General features: G+C 40.2%; 1 protein-coding gene across 1 annotated transcript in view; it reads right to left on the reverse strand.

Annotated features, from left to right (window-relative positions):
* Window positions 1–10,120, reverse strand: part of LOC114458632 (uncharacterized) — a 94,696-nt gene extending 84,576 nt beyond the window's left edge. Inside the window, exons 1-2 of the mRNA XM_028441055.1 lie at window positions 9,802–10,120; window positions 9,229–9,702 (exon numbers count right to left, since the gene is read on the reverse strand). Of these exons, the coding sequence (XP_028296856.1) occupies window positions 9,229–9,702; window positions 9,802–9,922 (595 nt within the window). The 5' untranslated portion in view covers window positions 9,923–10,120. The remainder of the gene's footprint in view (window positions 1–9,228; window positions 9,703–9,801) is intronic.
* Window positions 10,121–20,745: the final 10,625 nt, after the last annotated feature.

The following is a 20,745-nucleotide window of genomic DNA, read 5'->3' on the forward strand; positions in this document are numbered from 1 at the left end:
GAGGTCTAAAGCCAGGGAGGCGGACTAGGCCATTGTCAGGACAAATTTACGGTTTACCTTGTTCTTACCAGTTGTGAATGTTCTGTGTTGAAAATGATGAGATTCAGACTAAAAGGTGATGAAGTAATAAAAAAATAATTCATTCCAAACTAAATGAAGAGGTACAACGTAGCACAAAAAAGCAGTCCCTCTCGGCCGAGAAGGAGGCAACAGGAATGAATGGAAAGTTTGCGCACACAGACTTACACAGATATCAAAAACCCCACCCAAGGAGGAAAAGTAGGAAGGATGTAGGATGGCCCCACATGAGAGAGACATCGGCGCCACCGGTATCTGTCTATTGATAGTCGTGTGCATATGATGTGTGTGTGTATGTGAATGTGTGTGTGTATGCAAGTCCATGTGAGTTGCCTGTAGCCTTGGGATGCAGCTTGTGGTTATCTTGTGTGTGTGGGATGATGAGGCATGTGACGACCATCTGACTTTCCCAAGAAAGACAAAAAAAACATCTATGTAAAAGGTTACATCTTACTATAAGTAAGCATACATTCAATGAATAAGATACACAAATAAATATGATTTATTAATTTCGCCATCACAGCCATGATGTCCTTATTTTCGGGCTGTCGAGAAATCACAAAACATGGAGTTTTTCCAACGCTTGTAAATGTCATTGAAATTTGTGAAAATGATGAAGCACACTTTTAATTTGATAAACAATTTAACAGGTTCATTTGATCAGATTATTGCAGGGTGAAGCATTCTTCCATGTGAACCACAGTTAAAATCTATCCTTTTTTCCTCCCTCATACTAGCAACAGATCAATGATCAAACTGTGGCTTTAGGTTATACACAGTGTTAAAATAGTTTATTCAGTGTGACTTCTGTCAGAGGTTAATTTATCGAGCAGCAACGGCCGACATGCACACCTCAGGTGCACACAGATGATCATCTCCGCGACAAAGCATACACCGCCCTCCCAGGAAAAAGAGTGGATGGCATGGATAAAATGTAATGACATGTAACACATTTTGTCCCGTCTAGAACTGGTAAATATTAGAAATGATGATAGTACATTTTTTGGCCTGATTGTGTGATTCCCCCCACCCCCGTGACAGTGAGACCGTGTTACGTTGGATAAAATCTTTCTGGGATCCTCTTCTGCAATATTATGAGTGCATGTGGCTTAAATTGTAACGAAGTCCAAACTTCTTGTGCAATATAATGTTTCAACTTCTCGGGGCGCTGCACTTACTGCAGGCTCAGAAACGGAAAAGAACTTAAGCAGATGAGAACACCCACATTTCATGGCCGCTCTACCCAAGAGTGAATAACTAGGATGAAGGCGCGCAGTGACTGGCTCAAGTATAGGGGGACAATGCTGCATGGCTTTACTAACTTACGTGCATGGGAGAATAGAACCCTTAGCGAGCCATTAAGCCTACTGAATGAACTATGTTCATATTAAGGTGAAAGTGAATTTGTGTATTTTAAGGGTAAAAATTTGTTTAGAACTGTGATGACATGCTGCCACTTCATAAAAAGCACATTGATCACCCGACTTATACAAAAACAATGAGGTACTTTCCATTGACCATTATGGTAGAATGTGCATGTATATAGGGCTGGATTGAGGGAATCCTAAATGCTATATGTACATTCACAGTGCATTAGTGAACTGATACCGCGTGGTCTGCTACGTTTTCTAGCTCGTGGGCGGGCCGCGGGATAACACTACAGGCAAGATGACAGCGAGAGACGATTAAGAAACTTTCTTTTGAGGAAAAACAACAACTTCAGCAAAGGAAAGTTCCGAAAATTGTTTGTACTTAACACAGTGAACGGTACAAAATGAAGGATTAGTTTTGTGGATGCGCCTCACTGTTGTTGTTGTTGTCATAATTTTCTCCATGTTTCTGTGTTTCCAACACAAACTACGGATGCGCTGCTGTGTCATGAGATATATCTTGTTGGGAGAGTATGGAGGCTGCTATTAAATAATTGTTTAAGTTTCTTTAATGGTGTTTTACAATGCTGATTTTGTTAGATTAAAACTTGCCAGCCGAAACAAATGAAATTGTCATTAGTGTCGACATTGGTAGTCTCGCAACGCTCTACCTACCCAACCCTAGTGCTCATGGTACGTCACTGGTTAACAAATAGTTCCACAAATAGAAATCACACATGCTACTTTCACACGGCAGGCAAATGCGACCCAAATCTGATCTTTTTGCCCATAAGCAACCTGTATCCGATCTGTTAGGGTGTACTCACACTGGCAACCAGGGCCGTTCATAACCAGCTCTGTGCATGTGTGAAACCATGGGGGCCATTGTCTGGCCTGCGTAGGTGTGAACTGCACTGCAGGGGGGGTAATTGAAGTCGCTGACATACTTATCCCACCACTGCTGACTCGGATCCGCATCCAAACACTCCGCTGTAAAGATGTAGCAACCATCACAGTGTACGGATAAGAACGATAAACCTGGATATCTTCTTTTTCACTCTCTTTAAAGTTTTGCAGTGAGTGACTTAAGTAGCTACATGGGCAGAATAGAGCACGGCCAAAAACAGAGCCACAATGCAACTTTTCTGACTTACACGCGTAGGGATAGTACGGCCCTATAAGCAGTTAAAAGTGTTTTTCACTTTTGACCATCACATCATTCTATGCGATGTTCAGGAACAAAGTGTCTTGTCAGGGGCTAATAGCTCAGCAAGGCTGCAGTCTCCATTGTTTAGGTTCACATTACCTTAACGTAAAGGATAATGAGGAAATTTTTTTTTTTTTTATTGAAGCAATTATGGAGCAAATGTTATTTACACCACATAACTGGGCCAGGGTATCTCTGCTCATAGAATTTACAGCTCGAGGGGAGTTCAAATGGACACCAATTAATTTTTGCTGACAGAATGAGCAAAACAGCAAATGGGAACAAAGGGAGTTTCCCCAAGTGGCAGTGACTTTAGAGCAAGGTGAGAATAACTCCACTAATGTAGTCACAACATCACACCATTTCCATATAAATAACTTCCAAAGAAATAAGAAACTCATTTGCACCACTGAAAAGAAATCAATTACTGCAACAAACAGGCTTTCGTCCAGACCTTGAATGATATGAATGACGTGGGTGTAGTGGATGCTATAAATCTATGCTCAGGTTCCAGCATATGCATAACACACGATGACAGACAGGGAGGGGTAAAGTCAGCTAGCAAATGTCAACTACACATACAGGACCACTCACAGCTTATTAAAAAGCTGTCACTACCAGAGAGGAAGCTAACAGGATCTACCAGACTTGATGAGGATTTATTACCTACTGCCATCTTTACTAAAAGGCATTCTTAGATTATACGTGTGTGTGTGTGTGTGTGTGTGTGTGTGTGTGTGTGTGTGTGTGTGTGTGTGTGTGTGTGTGTGTGTGTGTGTGTGTGTGTGTGTGTGTGTGCATGTTTTTTTAGATTTTCAAAGGGTAAAAACAGAAGCATCATTTTAATGTGTTCCAATTTTTGGTTAATCAAAAGATCAAATAATGGCAGCTTAGTTGATCTTTTGTCCAGGTTTTTTTTATTATTTTTAATTATCCTTCAAAAACTGCATAGTGAGGAGCCTCAGTTTGATAGTCATGGTGAAGGCCTATCACGTTAAATCTATTGTATGTACACAGAAGAATCTGTATCTTACAACCAGATAATAATACATATCTAACAACAAAATTTAAAGCATCGGAAATGTTTCTAAATGTATTTTTACAAGTTTTAAACCTACATAGGTCAAAGATCAACTAATCGCTCTGGGGTGCTTGGTCGGTGCGCCTGGGGGCCGGCGGGGCGGCTTGCAGCATCCCCTTGGTGCCCTCGGCGACTATGGCCGTGGTTGTCGTCCCTGGGGGTGCTGCTCTCGGTGCTGCTTCCGTTCCGGGTCCTTCTGGCATGGGGTCCAGACCCTGCTGGCTCTTGGCCCACCGGCTGCCCGTTTCGCGCGGCTTGCTCTGGCCGTCTGCTGGGCAGGGGTCTTGGCTCCTCTGCTGGGGTCTCGGGCGGGGGGCTCTCTGGGCCCTTCCCTCGGGGGGTTGGGTGCTTGGGTGTGGGTGGGTGGGGGGGGCTGGATGCTGGCGGGGGGCCTTGGGGTTGGGGGTTGGGGTCGGTGGGGGGATGCGCTGGGTGCTCGGCTGCTTGGGGTTTCCTTGGATGTGTGTGTGGGGGGCGGTGGCTGCCTCTCGGCCTGGGATCTTGGGGGCATCTGGGGGGTTGCTCGGTCGTGGGAGGGTGGCCTGGGGCTCCCTGGCACCCGCTCTTTCTGCTGGCCTGGCTGCATCTGCGGGCCCAGGGCAGTTCCTGGGTTTGCAGTAGCGGTTTTTTTTTGCACAAATACTGGTCTACGATGCACTGGCACGCCTTGGGATGTGGGATTAAACTCATACTGGGCTTAACCTTAGACACGTTAATCCCAAATATCTGCTTTAGGTACTACCATTCACTCATTCCCCCTGTCCACAGCCACCACCATTATAGCTAAGCTTCACACTTGTCACCATACTGGCTGGATTACACAACATAATAAGCACAATATATTCTACAACCAACCCTCCCCTTCCCCCTCCCCCTCCACATAGGTGTAACACTGCTCTCCCTTTTTATATCTTCCCTATATTAAAAGATTTCTTGCCCTTCCTTAGGGAGGGCTGGTGATGGACACAATTAAGCAATAAAATAAATCAATGTATTTTATTGCAATAACAAAATATGCATTGCTGTCTCATAATGATTGCTCTTCCTGTGGTGTTGACCTTTGACAGCATGCGCAGACAAGTAAAAGAAAAAAAAAAAAAAAAGATCAACTTATCAAGAGTCAAACATGCAGGAAATGTAATGACTCACATGGGTGCACTTGTATTCTTGGTTGTAAGGGTTAAAATGATAACCCTTTCATCTGCCTTTATTAAAGGCTGGTGCACATATTGCACATTCAATAACTTAAAATTAGAGCAGCCTGCATATCAGCTGTTTATAGAATGAAGTGATGGAATTCAATCTGCCGAACAAACTGGGAGCAGTGTTCATTTGGAGTAGAAATGATTGAGGCACCAGTGGGAGGAAAGCAATATTGTCTGTACTTTTCTCACTAGACAAGGTCAATTAGAGAAGGACATGGATTGGCAATCAAACCTGACACCAAAGATTGACTATGGTGATTATACCCGTGCAGATGGGAGGCTTTAAAGGTTATTAATAATGATTTATGGAATTAATTTAAGAAGTAATATAGGATTTCGTGCTTTAAATACATTATATAAGACCAGCTGAGGGCACATTTACCATTTGTAGCAACTCCACTTTGAAAGCAAGACATTTTTGACAGGGTGTTTTTTCCTTGTACTGAGTTTTTGATTATTATAATTATTGAGTGAAGATTGATTAGATTAAAGAACATCCAAATCACATATAATGTTGCATTGCTTTGACAAATCAGTCAAAACAGCTTTCATGCATTTTATTACCAAGTATAACTCTTATTAAATAATATTGACTATTAGTTTAATTATATATATTTGTCTTTAGTTTAAACACGATGGTAATTGTGTGAGGATTTATGTGTTTTTAACAAGCCTTAAAAAGCAAATAAAAGCACCAAGAGGTTTGAAATCCTTCCTCTCCAGTGTAAGTCAGTTGCCTGATTCCAACCAAAAAAGTGTAAATATTCGCCCTGACTGAGGGTTTGTACTTTCTAATCTGATTTTCTCCCAATGTTTAATACACATATCTAGTTAACGCAATTATGGACACCTTCCCCAAAATATGCATTTCTACACTTTTTCCACAAAGTTTGTTCACTTGGTTCATTGCTCCAATGAATTGTGGGTAGTTTCTGGTGTGTACACATTTCATTTTCAACACAAGTTCAAACTGAATATTGTTAGATTTGATAAATACAAACGTTTGTGATAGTGTGTGAATGTAGATATGAGTGTTTGATTTAGACAAGTCCTGATATGGATGTCTATGGATGGTAGTGAATCACGGTTCAAGCTAACGTACTAAAAGCCAAATAACGGCAACAATAAAGGGGTCTTGTAATATTTGTTCTGTATTGCATGACAATCCTTATACACCAGGGATGTCCAGAAGTGTAGGCAGCAGGTGGAATCGCCCACTACTTTCTTTCTGGCCGCCTCCTGCTCTTTGCAAGCTGCAGTTTGTAGAATCTTTATATCTCAATAGTACATTTATTTATAAACAAATCAATAATAATGCACTGATAGTATATAATTCTGACTGTTATATTATGTCTTTGTACGAACTTTTTTTCAGTTCCTGCATTCTGAGCTCATAGAGGCCCCAGTTCTGCTCCTAAACGCCACCCATGTGTTGCATTACCGATTTTATTCACGAAAGCCTTTAACAAGGAAAAGCTTTCACAGGGCACAACATTGCATACTGCAATATTAAAGTGCATAGACCAACGTAAAATGTAAACATTGGAAACAACTTTCCAGTTTCAACAAAGTGACACTAAAGTGTGCAGTAGGACGTAGAATTCGATACTATATTTTGTGGATCTGCAGTCGCAAATCTGCAACGACTACAGTCTGCAGATTTACCACAGCGTTGCAACAAGTAAGCTACTGTCCCCGCTATTAGAGGACCAAAACATTTGAGAATTTCAACATAGTGCTCAATGAATTAGTACTTACGCATCCGTTTTTGGGGGAAGGGAAGCAGGCAAAGATGACAACAATTTTCGTGGGCATTACCTCCAAGAGAGCAAATTTGAGCTGTAGGAACCCTAGTCGATGGTCAAAAGGCGGTAAAAGCACTGTCGCACATTTGGAATTTTATCACACTTTTATGGCTCAAAAACAGACAATGGAAAAATGGACCAAGAAACATTTCTTCAAATCCCAGCCCTTCTTCCTGCAGACACTTTGCTGACACTCATCCTCCCCAAAGAACAGACATTCCACAGAGATAACAGGGATGTAACCTGACACCCTACACCAGAGACATCCTTTTCACCATGAAGATTGAAAAGGAAGAAATAAAAATAAAACCTATGCACCATCCAATGCTTTAAAGGCAGAACTGTGATTTAAACAAATTTCAGACATGGGACCTCGATTTTAACCATTTTTCTATAGGAAAGAGACTCATCGTGTGCCTCCATCTGACATATTTAATCACTAATGTAATCACCTTTCAAGGGAAATGTTTATAACTTCATATTCCATGATCATTGATCAAAGTGTATTTGTCCTCTTTTGTCACGCTTAAAGCTAGAAATAATTCAAATCAGTCATTTAAGGGATAATCAATTGAAAGTCATTTTTCAAGGGTTCATACAATCGGCACACACCCATCCTCCATTTTAGACCTAACATGGTAACACCCTATCTAGTTTTATGACCCTTTGTTTAAAAGGCACATGTGGAACAGCCCCACTATCTTGTCTTCTTTACAGGAAAGTTAAGCTCCCCGCTTCTTTCTGCCAACCAATCAGGTTTCACTCATTCCCACACTGCAGATGTGTTTTAATCAATCCGATAACCTCTTGACATGTTTATAAAAGATCTCGCTCCCTCTTATAAAACTCTCTTACCTCTCTTGCTCAGTTCCAGCGCTCTTCGCGCTCAGTTCCAATACTCTTACCTCTGTCTAGTCCTCCTCTTTGCATCTGACTTAAACAGTCAGAAGTTTTTCAGTTTAGTGATGCAGAATTTTTGAGAAATTGATTGAACTTCTCTCCAGTCAGGAAGTGGCTACCAGCCACTTCCACAATGACTAACTTTAAGTTTTATCTCCATTTTTGAAATTAACCAAGCAGTTTTTCATTTTTGGAGCCAGTCAATTTTTATAGCCTCCCATGAGTAACCTTTAACACTAGCATGACCAGAGTGGTGTCATTTGACACCTATACCTATAAAGTCCAAGCTGGTGTCAGATGGCGGGTGTGAACAACTCAGCTTGTGACCATTGTTATGTTACTGAGGCCACTACTCCCCCCTCAGCTAGGGTGGGGGGGTGGCTAGGTAGGTTCCAGGACACAAAGACCTTTTGTATTCTCCTTTGTGTTTCCCATACAGCAGCTACATAGAGGTTGCAACTTATATTTCAACTTTTGCAACAGAAAGTAGTAAGTAGTAATAGTGAGACGGCAACAGTTTGTTTGCATTCTTGGTGAAATTTATTTAATAGAGATTTTGTGAACAATTCTGGCACTGCCACACCTCCTTTATGCATTTGCCACATGCAAACTTGTCACAATACATACAACGCTTGGTGGCACGGTTTTTCCTGCAGCAACACTTCACCTGGCACAATGCCCTTTTCCCCACATCAGGTGTGGGTGGTTGTTGCTGAAGGTTTTGCTCATTCACCTCCTTGGCTGCCATATGAGACTGGGCAAGCTCATTTGCAAGCTCCAGCAAGAAGTCCACCCTTCTCTCCTTGACCCCAGTGCATGCCTGATAAAGCACATGTGCGTTCAGCGCTGCAATGTCAATCATGTTGTAAAACACAGCGACTGGCCAACGCCGTGTTCCTGAACGTATAGTGTACTTTCGAACCATCTGGTCCATGACGTCCACACCGCATTTCATGCTGTTGTAGTCGGTGACTGTGTTCGGCTTTTTTTTCCCGAGTAGCCTCAGTCTCCACCACGCTGTGCACGCTACTGAGGAGGCAGACAGTCTTCTTTCGTTTGGGCACATAAACAGTCAGTGTGGCACCAGAGGTTGAAAACACTTGTGTGCTGAATTCCTCACGGGCCAAATTCTTTTTAGCTGAATCTGGAAGCTCCCGGCGAATCTTATTGACTGTGCCAAGGAGGGTGGTCTTCCGGCTGTGCAGTCGACGCGCTAGTGACAATGAAGTGAAAAAATTGTCGGTTGTAACAGTTCTTCCTTTGTCCATAAACGGTTCCATAAGCTTCATCACCACATTTTCAGACAATCTCTCCCCAGGTGGACGACTGGGGTCTTTGCCAAGATATGGGATGATTTTGCACACATACTTGGATTTAAGGTCACATGCCACCCAGAACTTGATACCAAACTTGTCCGGCTTCGTTGCAATGTATTGCAAGAAACAGCAGCGAGTCTTAGTTGGAAAAAGTTGCTCATCTATGGTGATGTGCCTGCCTGGGTTGTACGAAGTGATGCAGTTGGCAACAAAAGACCCCCAAACGTCAGAGATTGCAGCAAACCGGTCAGTCGCAACTCGTTCACCGCGTGTGTCCTTGTCGTCAAAGCGTAGATGCTGCATGATGTCCTTGAAACGGTTTCGAGCCATAATCCTGTTGATCAGGGGCGGTCCCAGTTTTGCTGACCATGCGTCATGCAGCGATGGAAGGCGGACAATCCCCCACAAAAGCAGGATGGCAATGAACGCCATTAGTTCAGGTATGGCCATGAACCAGTTCTCATGTTGTGTCTGGAGTGCATGCTGGACAGTCCACTCCTGAATGGTCCGAAGCATTTCCAGAGTTATGAAGCAGAAGAAACTCTGTAAGCGACTCGTCACCTTTCTTCTGGCCAAAGCAGTTGGCTCTCCATCTGTGACGTGACCTTCAATTGGGCTGTGATGGAGAGGCCTTCCGACCTGTTCTTCACGCCACACTGTGCCGTCTTTTGCCGTCTCTGTCAGCCACTCATGTGTCTCCAGGCGACCTCTCTTTTCTGAAGGTGGCGAATCCTCCTCATCTATAGGGTGATCATATTTTTGAGATGTGATTAATGAAACATTAAAAACACAACTGCCATAATCAGCAAACAAAAAAAAGGATGTTTAGAAAATCTTACCGGAAGAAATTTCAGAGTCAGAACTCAGCTGAAGGGATATTTCTTCTCCATCGGAGTCACAGGGGTTGGCGTCATTTAGGATCATCTCCAAAGTCTGCTGAGAGCTGTAAACTTTTGACATCCTTGCTTCTCAGTCGCCAGAGTCAGTGAAATATCTGCCCTGAGTTGGCTATTTTTTCACCTTGAGGTGATAAGCCTTTTCAAACTTTCACTATGGTTCAGTACTTCCGCATTGGGTCAAAGGTCAAGAGGGATAATGTCAGCATAACTGATGGTGTAAACAGAGATTGAGATTGTTTTTCCCTGTTGAAGCATTGATTCTTTGTGCATCTTGTGCACTTTCTTCAAATTTGTAAAATAATAGCTTAATAAAATAATTCATGGACCTAGTTAGTGAATGGTGGACCTCGTGAATTTACCTTTTTAAAGTGAGAACTCAAACAGTCCTTTTCACACTCGGAAATCTTGCTTTACCATAAATAGCAACAATACATTTGATTTATAAGCACAAAAACAATAAAGGTAAATAGTGAAAATACAGGAGTAGGAAACAGGAGCTTGGTTGCTTTATTACTGTTTTTCTTTTTCTAATTTTATTTATTGTGGTTTATTAATTGATCACAACACACATGGCTCATATTAATTTGGCCATTCTTATCCAATAATTCCATATAATGTTATTTGGATTAACAAACATCATCTACGTGGAAGAAACACTGGTTTCTCAACACTGGCCATCATTTACACCAACCCCCAAAGTTTGTCACTGCCCAGCTGCACATTCCGATCGAATGGCTGCATTTACATAAGAGAGGTGGCCCACTGAGTTGCAAATGAGTGTCATTTGGCGGCCTCTGGGCAGGGCAACAGGAGTAAGAAAACCTTGGGCATGCTAGTGTTAACTAACTCTAGCATCTTTGATTTGAAAACTTGTTAGTTAAAATACGTATCGACGTCCAGGACTGGTGCCGTGTAGGAGAACCAGAACCCCAGCCAGGCCGACAGTATCCCGTGGGCCCATACAGTGAATGAGCGGAAAACTTCCTCGGAAAACGCAGGAAAAACTTTTTCCCACACACTGCTGGTTACGCAGAAGGAGCTGTCATCATCACGCCTATTCGATGGAGGGTAAAACTGCACGCACACACAATTCTGGCAGAAAGGTGGATTATAACTTAACAAATTCTCTCAATCGAAAATTCTAGATTCATAGTCCATAATTTTCATTTTGGTAAAGTTTTATTAATTTCATTACTTAAACTTTCCATTTTCCTTCTTCCTCCTCCTCAGAGCGTTAGAAAATCCCTATAAATCCCAAATTCATACCAACATCTAAAACACTCAGAATGTGGAGATACCATACATCTGTGTTAAAATGTACATTTTGTGTGATACCAATGAGTCAAAATAACTGTGAATAATTGTGAAACTGCCTAATTTATTATCATGTTAATAAGCCTGTAAAATAAACATGTACATATTGTAAATGCAACGTTTTTATTGACATTTAAACTTTTATTAAACCTCTATTCTGATGTCAAGAACCCACTACAAAAACAGGGAACAGTAACAATTAATTAAAATAAAGTGATCTAGGACACTTAAAACTCAATCCTAGATGGCACCTCTGGCAACGAACATATTAAAAATTAAAAATTTATATTTTTCAATATTAATTACCCTTTGTTCCCCTACAGAGCTATAAAACCATTTCTATTCTAAATATTTTGAACCTTTAAAATGTTTTAACTCAAACTTCATACTTCTCACTTCATACTGCAAATACAGAAAATACTTAAGTGAAATAAAAAATAAGTTTGTTATTATTATAACTAGTACAGTGCCCGTCGGAAGTATGTATTCATGTGGGAGCATAAGGGGTATATTTGCGGGTGTAAAATGTGGGTGCAGTTTTCCTGGTCTAATTCTATGGGACATGTGCATGACTTCATCATCACTTTTATATTTTTTTGTATGGTGTATTTTTCTGAAACGTATTGTTATGGCAACTATTATATTCATCACCATATCATCAAATGTGTGTTCATGTGTACAATTTGTCATGTTTTAATACATGATGACTGCATTACTCTTTCCACTTTTGAACAGCTGAGTCATGTTAGATTAAACAGTACAGATCGTATTGTATCTACAGTGCAACTCACAGTCTCTGCTGAAGGCCAAACTCAAACTCACATGCAGATATATACGCACACACACTATCAAGGACAGATAACAGTGGCGCCAACCTTTCCTCCACTTCCACTGTTGGGAGCATCTGACTCCCTCCTTTTCTTTCTTTCAGGGTTGGGACTTTTTCTCATATCTGTATAAAGCTTAAAACTGTGAAAACTGTTGGTCAGTCATGTATATCTTGAGCCGAACACAAGACCTTTTGAACCATCCTGCTTAGTACCTGGCTGCCTTTACTCCATACAGGATGGGATACTTCTACTTTTGTACTCTTTTTCATTATAAAATCATCATGCTTCGACTGGACTCCATCATTCAACAAGAGCAATAAATCATGTCTCCAAATGAGGTCAACCGCAAATTTGCCATGACAAATTGGCGATCACGAACAGGACCCATCTTCTGCTCTGGGGGGGCTTCTGCCGCGGACCGGTACCTGGAGAGCGGACGCGCTTAAAACCCAAAGCCATGTTTTGGCATGGGACTCCAAGTCTGCCCCACGGTGGTCTGCCTCCCGGACAGAGACTGGACCACAAATCATTGGTTGATCTTCAAACACCAATTCGGACTAATAAGGTAAATATGCCTTTTTTTAAAACCCAACCCTAACCTAATCCAATAAACTGTAGTGAAGACCACAGGGAGTAAAACACTAATAATGGGGATCAAACAGACAGATGAAGATATCAGTGGGATATTATTGGATAAGATAGTACTACTTATAGAAAATGAGAAGAATCCAATAAACAAATAATATATGCATGCGCATATACAGTCTTGGTATGATGTGAACTCAGATCATGAAACCGGCAAACTTTCGGTGAGTTTTACCTTTTTTTATTCTTTGATTTATTTTGTTTAAACGTGTGAATGGAATCAGATTTCTCCCTTTGGTTGTTTGGCTTTGATGCTTTCATTTTTGACGTGTATCAGCTGCTCTGTCTTCTGTGCGTTTCGGCTTCTCTCTCAGCTGAACGTACGGATATTAGCAGCACTTTGAGCCCGGTTTTCAATGTGAGCGCCTCGGTCATGACGTGTACTAACCCCCGTGCGCGCGTGTAACACACGCACACACGGAGAAACACACACACACACAGAGAGAGAGAGAGACACACACACACACACACACACAGACAGAGAGATAGACACACACACAGAGAGAGAGAGACACACAGAGAGATGATTTTTTTACACATACACACACACTGTTGGACTCTTTTCAGGCGTAGCGCCCCTCATTGGCCAGTTTAGTGAAAGGTCACATAATTAAGACACCACATACTTGTAATACGGTCTGCTATTAATACATAAATTCCCAAAACTAACAGCGTTAGTGCCACAACGTTGTGGTTTCTCGCTTTCCCTCTGCCTACAGAATAGTGCCAAGCCATTGCAACACAGACACTATTTTTATTTTTATTTTAAATTTCATTCGATTTCATGTTTGATATATCTGGGTTCCACTCTAAAATGCCTATGAGCAACATACACTCAAACACACACACAGATGAATACAGTATTTCATTTTATTTTATTTTAATATTACTGTTATCATCATTATATTTTTTTTAATTATTTTATTGTTCGTTTCTGTTGGCTTTGCGGTTGTCCCTGAAGAAACAACATCTTCAGTGAAAGCTCTTAATGAATGAAATCACCTTCAACCCTTATGCTAATGAAATATCAACATCATTCAAAGGACCAAGCTTCAGAAGGAAATCGACTATCAAAGGACTCAACTCTCCCATTCAGCAAAGCAATGCTGCAACAAGAACTCGCTCAGTCCCAAGTCAACTCTTCATCGTCTATGGAATGGGCCGTTTACCAATGCTGGGATTAACACATCCTGCCCCATCATCAAAGACTGAGAACCTGTGGGCGTCGGAGTTGGTTGGACACTCCCCCACCAAGTTTCGGGTTAATCGCCACGATTACTGCCTGAACGATGCGGCAGCAACTGCAGACTCTGATCACACGTCTGCTGGAACACCTTCACCAAAAAAGACACTGTTTCAAAAGCCACGAGGATACTAAGCCATAAGACTGTTCACATGAAGTCCACCACAGCCTTTGGTGGTAATGCTATATTACTTTCGCCTTGAACTTTGGCGACGGGGGGGGGGGGGGGGGACAACTAGCAAATAGCCAACAAGCTTCTCCTTTGATTGGACAATAGTAACCCCTCTGTTTTCTGATTGTACGCTAGATTATTTTGTTTTCATTCATTCTCTGACACGCTTCGAGAAACACTTAAAAGAAGGTGCGCTCTAAGCAGACAGACCAGACATATAGTCACACACTCATGTTCATAACTACGAGCTGAAACACAAGACCACCATAACTTCACACAGAACCCTTCTGTTTGCCACATGAGACCATGTGTGCCCATCATTTATCTTTGCTTTTATTCATTATGTTGCTCATTTATTTACACTGTTTTTGCCTTTATGAGAAAGACAAACAAAAGGGAGGAAAATAGTGTTACTAATGGTTTTGTTTTTGTTTGCTTTTCTTTCCTTTTATTTTCTTGTGGCCCCCCACAATGCAAGAAATGGTTACATCTGTTGAAGAACGAGCCCTCTGTTGTGCTGCCTCAGTTTTTGGAGCTGAAGTTTTTATTTTTTAATTTTTTTATTGGCCATTATTTTTTTTGAGCTTGCACGATTTTCTTCTTTGTTATTTCTGAATGATTCTTCTTTTACCCTTTTGTTTTTACTCAATTTCAGGAAAATTGAGACGGAGATTGAGGACTTCAGCCTCAACCAAGTTTAGATTTTGACATTTTTTTTTTTTTGACCGAGACCCTCGTAAACAATCTGTATCCTTATCCTTTTTTAAGCTGCTTGCGACAGGCAGCCTAGTTCAACGTTTATTGTTTTCATTTTGCGCGCTTCCTCCTTACCGCGTCGAACTGTTTTGCCGGCCCGAAGCCGCTGGACAGCAGGGGGGTACCAAATTTTTCCTGAGAAAACTGTCCTATTAGTTGCTATGAGTACATAGGTAATTACTTTTCAAACAAGAAGTCCTGGTTTTAATGTGCAAAAAAAAAAAAAAGGATAAACCTTGCGAGGGGAACCTCTTTTTGGTGGTCTTTCCTTTCTGACATGCGGGACAATTCCTGGGGAATGCTTCTCTCTCCCGGACACCATCCTTGACTCGCTGAACATGCGTCATACTGTCTTGCCAGGGGATAGCGCTCCACCTGATTTGATACATGCTTGGTAACCGAATATCATTCTGAACAAATTTCTCAGTCTACAATATTAATATTGTACGTTCCCTTAGAGTGAGGGTTGTTAGAGGCTGGCTCCAATCCTGTTAAGTAGCAATACATTGCCCATTTTTCTAAAGTCTGGAAATATAAATCGTTGAGAGAGGCTCCTTTAGTTGTTAAAACGACTTTTAGTTGAGCTGTTTGTTTGTCTTCTACTTGTTTCTAGCAGACGTGCTAGAGGCTCCCCGTTATTGGAGAAAAATAAATATTTTTTTTTTCTCTAACAGTCGGGTTATTACTACTTTAGTTGAGCTGTGTGTGTTATTACGGACAGGGTTCCGAACCACTGGCCAGTGTATAAGTGCCTGATGAGCACAGAACGGACCGTGAGGATAATTATGGGCAACAAAGTTAATCGGCCACCAAAGGGGAAGTGAAAAGGAGCGTACATCTTATTAATCAGATGAAGAATGTTGTGAAAAGTTACCTATTTGAGTTGAATGCCAGTGAAAAGCGATTGATTAATGCTAAAAGGTTGCCAAGCATGGGGGGGGCAATAAGAGTTCATTGACCCCGAGAGACGAGGTGGACTGGCTATCGCCGCTGGTGGGTTAGATGAGGTCTGTATTCTACTTAGACACTGCGCAGCAAAACCTTGTGAATGCTGGATGTGAAAATAGACGCATGAACGTGTGCGGTGCATGAATGCCTGAATGATGACACGTTACGTATGCCTGAGAGAAACGCGTTGTGAGTGCGAATGTGCCGTGGACGTGTCATTGAGTGATTGATCGATGAATGGCTGTTTGACTACGCATGTTCCTCTGTTTTACCTTCCTTTCCTCCTGGGTTTTGAGGCACTAGATCTTCTCCCTGTTTTTGCCAATTATGTAGTGGGGTGTTCAGATCTCACTGCTTCTTGTTAATAGAATTATGATTTTCTTCTAAAAAGTTTACCAGGTTTTAAAGGTTTTTTTTCTGGGTGTTTAAAAACACCAAACAACGTTTTTTATATATAACACCACTTTCAGTGGAATGACTTGCTTTGACCTTGACTGACCTTACTGCTCATGTTCAGTGTCCATGTTTTTCTTGTTGTATGTCTATACTCGTTGTTGTGTACACTTGTCTATGTCTTCGTCTTAGTTGTTGTTATTGTGTTTTTTTCTCCAATATACAGGTCGCTGGTGGTATATTCGAAGGAGACTAATCAAATCCAACAAAAGAAAAGGGACATTTTAAATGATTCATCTAAGTCTTAATGTTTTCCTCTCTTTCTGTTTCTGAGTGTTTCCAAACAGAAAATGCCACCGCCTTTTCGACTCCGATCCTGCCTCCTACAGCCGTCATGCCTGGTCACTGCTTCTTATGATGAAGGATGAGAATTAAAGGGAAGTATTGTCAATAACTATAACAGAGAAGCAAAGGGGAAATAGATTGAAATAGACACGTGACATTATCACATATTGTGGATGTTCTAACATAATATCTATTCCAGAGACTACAGAGACTTCCAATCCAACTGCGAAAGTGGGGACAAATCTTCAAATTTCCAAAAGGAGCGTACAGTTGACCCTGGCTTTGACCTTTATGGCTGAGGAGAAGGAGGTCGAGGAGGCTGGAGGGCACAAAAGCAGGCGGACACATCCAAAATGATCACATAAGTGATTTTCCAATGATATTTATCATATGGTTTTAAGAATCCAAATGTATTCTTGTGTAAAAAAAAAAAAAAAAAAGGAAGGGAGAGGGCCAAGAACTCTCTGAGTTTTGATTTATATTTTATTATAGGAAAATGACATACCTCAAAACCCTCCGACCCTTTTCTTCCCCCACCAGCACTAGCGTGCAGGGCCACAAAACACTTTCACTGGGTTTAGACATTTTTAAGAGAAAAATTAAGAGTTCTCAATATTGGGTTGGTGGCCCAATCTGGGTCACCTGAGATTAAAGAGGGTCCTTCTGAAATTCTTAATAATTGATTGATATAAATGAGATAGTTTAAAGTTAATGTCGAGCATTTAAGGAAGCTCTCCAAACCGTGCTATGGCTCGTCACTCCTACGAATGGGATACATGCATAGAGCAAAAGACAATATGATTGTTCGACTCAACTTAACTTTAATTCTGTCTAACCTTAAAAGGGCCAACAATCTTGCTTAACTCTGGTTCAGACACAGAATAGGAGACACTTTTGCCACCAATTTAGAAATAAATGAACTGACAAACTCAGCTCTATAAAATAATTAGGTTATGTTATTAGGTGTGGAGTGTTAACATTATTCAGAATAAAGAAAGGATAGAATAAGATTTCTCCTTCATAAATAAGAGATAGCAAAGAAAAACAAAACAAACAATTTAAATAAATAAATAACATTATTTATTTATTTGGTTCAACGTATTTGGCTTTCTCACATCTCCATGTCTCCCAATTGTATGCATTCATCTTGGGAAGACATGTTGTCACGCTCCACACTTTTCTGTCTGACTTGCATGTCCTTCTCCGTCCGACTTGCATGCCCTTGTTAACAGTGGTTCGCAAATTGTTGCTTCTCACCAGGTATCAGCATACCACTGGTAGTAGATGTACCACAGTTTGAGAATCACTGCAACTCCAGCTACGCTTCTCCCTGCTCCAGGAAAGGAGAATCGAATTAATACTTCTTGCTTTTCTTTCAGCCTCATATTTTCCCACTCACGTGTGAATGGGCTGCAGATAACATTGAGCTTGGCATGGATAAAAGCTCACTAACCCACACCTAACTATTGTGTGATTGTGCAACAGCACCTTTTAGGATCTGAAAAGCTCTCAGATCCTGACCTCTGACCTGTCTCTGCCTTCCTGGAAACTATAACTGAGTGCCAAAGCAATACTAACTATTCATTTTAGTTAGTTAACTAACCCTAACCCCTTCTTTTTAAACTAAAATTCAAACTCAAACTCACATGCAGATATACTCACACACACTATCAAGGACAGATAACAGTGACGCCAACCTTTCCTCCTCTTCCACTGTTGGGAGTATCTGACCCCCTCCTTCTCTTTCTTTCAGGGTTGGGACTTTTTCCTCATATCTGTATAAAGCTTAAAACTGTGAAAACTGTTGGTCAGTCATGTATATCCTGAGCCGGACACAAGACCTTTTGAACCATCCTGCTTAGTACCTGGCCGCCTTTACTCCTTACAGGATGGGACACTTTTGAACTCTTTTTCATTTAGTTCATAATAAATCCTTCTTTTTTTTAAATCATCATGCTTCAACTGGACTCCATCATTCAACAAGAGCAATAAATCATGTCTCCAAATGAGGTCAACTGCAAATTTGCCGTGACAGTATGTTTTTTGAGTCATGTGTATTTGTGTATCTTTCTATTGTCTTTTTGTGCATAAATGTTTACTGTTTTTTAATTAGTTTTTTTTTTTTTTTTTTTAATGTATTTTTTTTAAGTCATGTGTATTTTTGTTTAATTATTGTTTTTGTTGCTATTGTAGTGTGATTCAGGAGTAATTTTGTGATTTTTTTATATAAATATTTAGTTTTGTGTATTTTGAGCTATTTTCATATTTTTGTTGTATTTTTCTGTAAATGTATGTTTATTTTTAAGTCGAGTACAGTGCCCGTCGGAAGTATGTATTCATATATTCGTGGGAGCTTAAGAAGAGTTGTAGCATTATAAAGGGGTATATTTGCAGGTGCAAAGTAAAAAAGCGTGTGCAATTTCCCTGGTGTAATTCTATGAGACATGCGCATGATAAATGTGTTGTTTTTTTTTTAACTCATTTTTATATTTTTTTCGTTTGGTGTTTTTTTCTGTAATGTACAGTGCCCGTCGGAAGTATGCATTCATGTGGGATTATAAGTATTTAGTTATGTGTATTTTGAGAGTATTTTTTATATTTTTTGTTTTTGCTGAGAAATGTGCAGCTTTCAACACAGCAGCCATTGCCGTCAATAACTTTCGGGTGAGGTCTGTCCGGTCTACATAGCGAACGGTCAAACTAACATGAAAATAAACGTTTCGAAATGTCATCACCAAATAAAGAACAGTAAAAAAGTATTTTTTCCTCAAAAGAGAAAAGAGAAGTCCACGGGAGCTCATGCACGCACCGGAAGTGAGCTGTGCAGTGAAATAGATTTAGATGGTGCGCTAGCACCCCCTCACACCCTGAGGTCAAAAACTGAATAGGTTTCATTTTGGGGCCGTCCAGAAGTGAAATAAAAATAAAATAAACATTTTGAAATGACCAAATTACTCCAAAATAACAGATACGCACACTCGGGGTATTTGGAACCCGTCGACCGAGTTTCAGTAGCGAACGGTCAAACTAACATGAAAATAAACATTTCAAAATGTCATCACCAAATAAAGAACAGTAAAAAAGTATTTTTTCCTCAAAAGAAGAAAGAGAACTCATGCACGCACTGGAAGTGAGCTGTGCAGTGAAATAGATATACAGTAGATGGTGCACCCCCTCACACCCTGAGGTCAAAAGCTGAATAGGTGTCATTTCGGGGCCGTCCAGAAGTGAAATAAAATTAAAATAAAAATTTTGAAATGACCAAATTACTCCAAAATAACAGATAGACACTGGGAGATATTTGCTCCACACACACACATCCACACACACACAGACCTCCCTTGAATTATAGTATAGACTAGTACAGTGCCTGTCGGAAGTATGCATTCATGTGGGAGCATAAGGGGTATAATTTCGTATTTTTCTTTGTCTTTTTGTGCATTTTTTGTATAATTATAGTTTTTTGTTGCCATTCAGTGTGATTCTGGAATCTTTTTGTGTATTTTTGTATCTTTTTTAGTGTAGTTTTGTGCATTTCTGTTGTTATTTTGTGTATTTTTGTATCTTTTTTAGTGTAGTTTTGTGCATTTCTGTTGTTATTTTGTGTATTTTTGTATAAATATTTAGTTTTGTGTATTTTGAGTCATTTTCATATGTTTGTTGTTGTTTGGTGTATTTTTCTGTAATGTATGTATTTTGGAGTAATTTTGTGTGTTTTTGGAGCCTTTTTGTATATTTTTATGCATTTCTGTTGTCATTTTGTGTACTTTTTGTATAAATACTGTGTGTGTGTGTGTGTGTGTGTGTGTGTGTGTGTGTGTGTGTGTGTGTGTGTGTTTGTGTGTGTGCCAGCCATCTCCTCCGTGGAGGAGATAACTACGGTACGCCTGTTAAGTCAACTATTCATCAGCATGTATGTCTATGCTGTACAACCCCTCGAAAGTTTGTCACACCAGTGCCACCACCGGATAAGTTTGTGTAGAGCCCTGATAATAATAAATATGTTGATAGGAATATAATATTCATAGTGAAAGTAGTAATAGTAATAAAAGTAATGTAATGATATTAATGGTAATAATTGCAATAACAAAATAATATAACAATGCACTAAAAACAATATTAAATAATTATAAGGTAATATAATGTTAATATAGCAATGCTAATAATACAATGAGAACAATATATATATATATAAATATAAATATATATATATATATTAATAATAAAAATAATAAAAT

The sequence above is a fragment of the Gouania willdenowi genome, chromosome 3 (assembly GCF_900634775.1).
Source record: "Gouania willdenowi chromosome 3, fGouWil2.1, whole genome shotgun sequence".
Taxonomy (NCBI): domain Eukaryota; kingdom Metazoa; phylum Chordata; class Actinopteri; order Blenniiformes; family Gobiesocidae; genus Gouania; species Gouania willdenowi.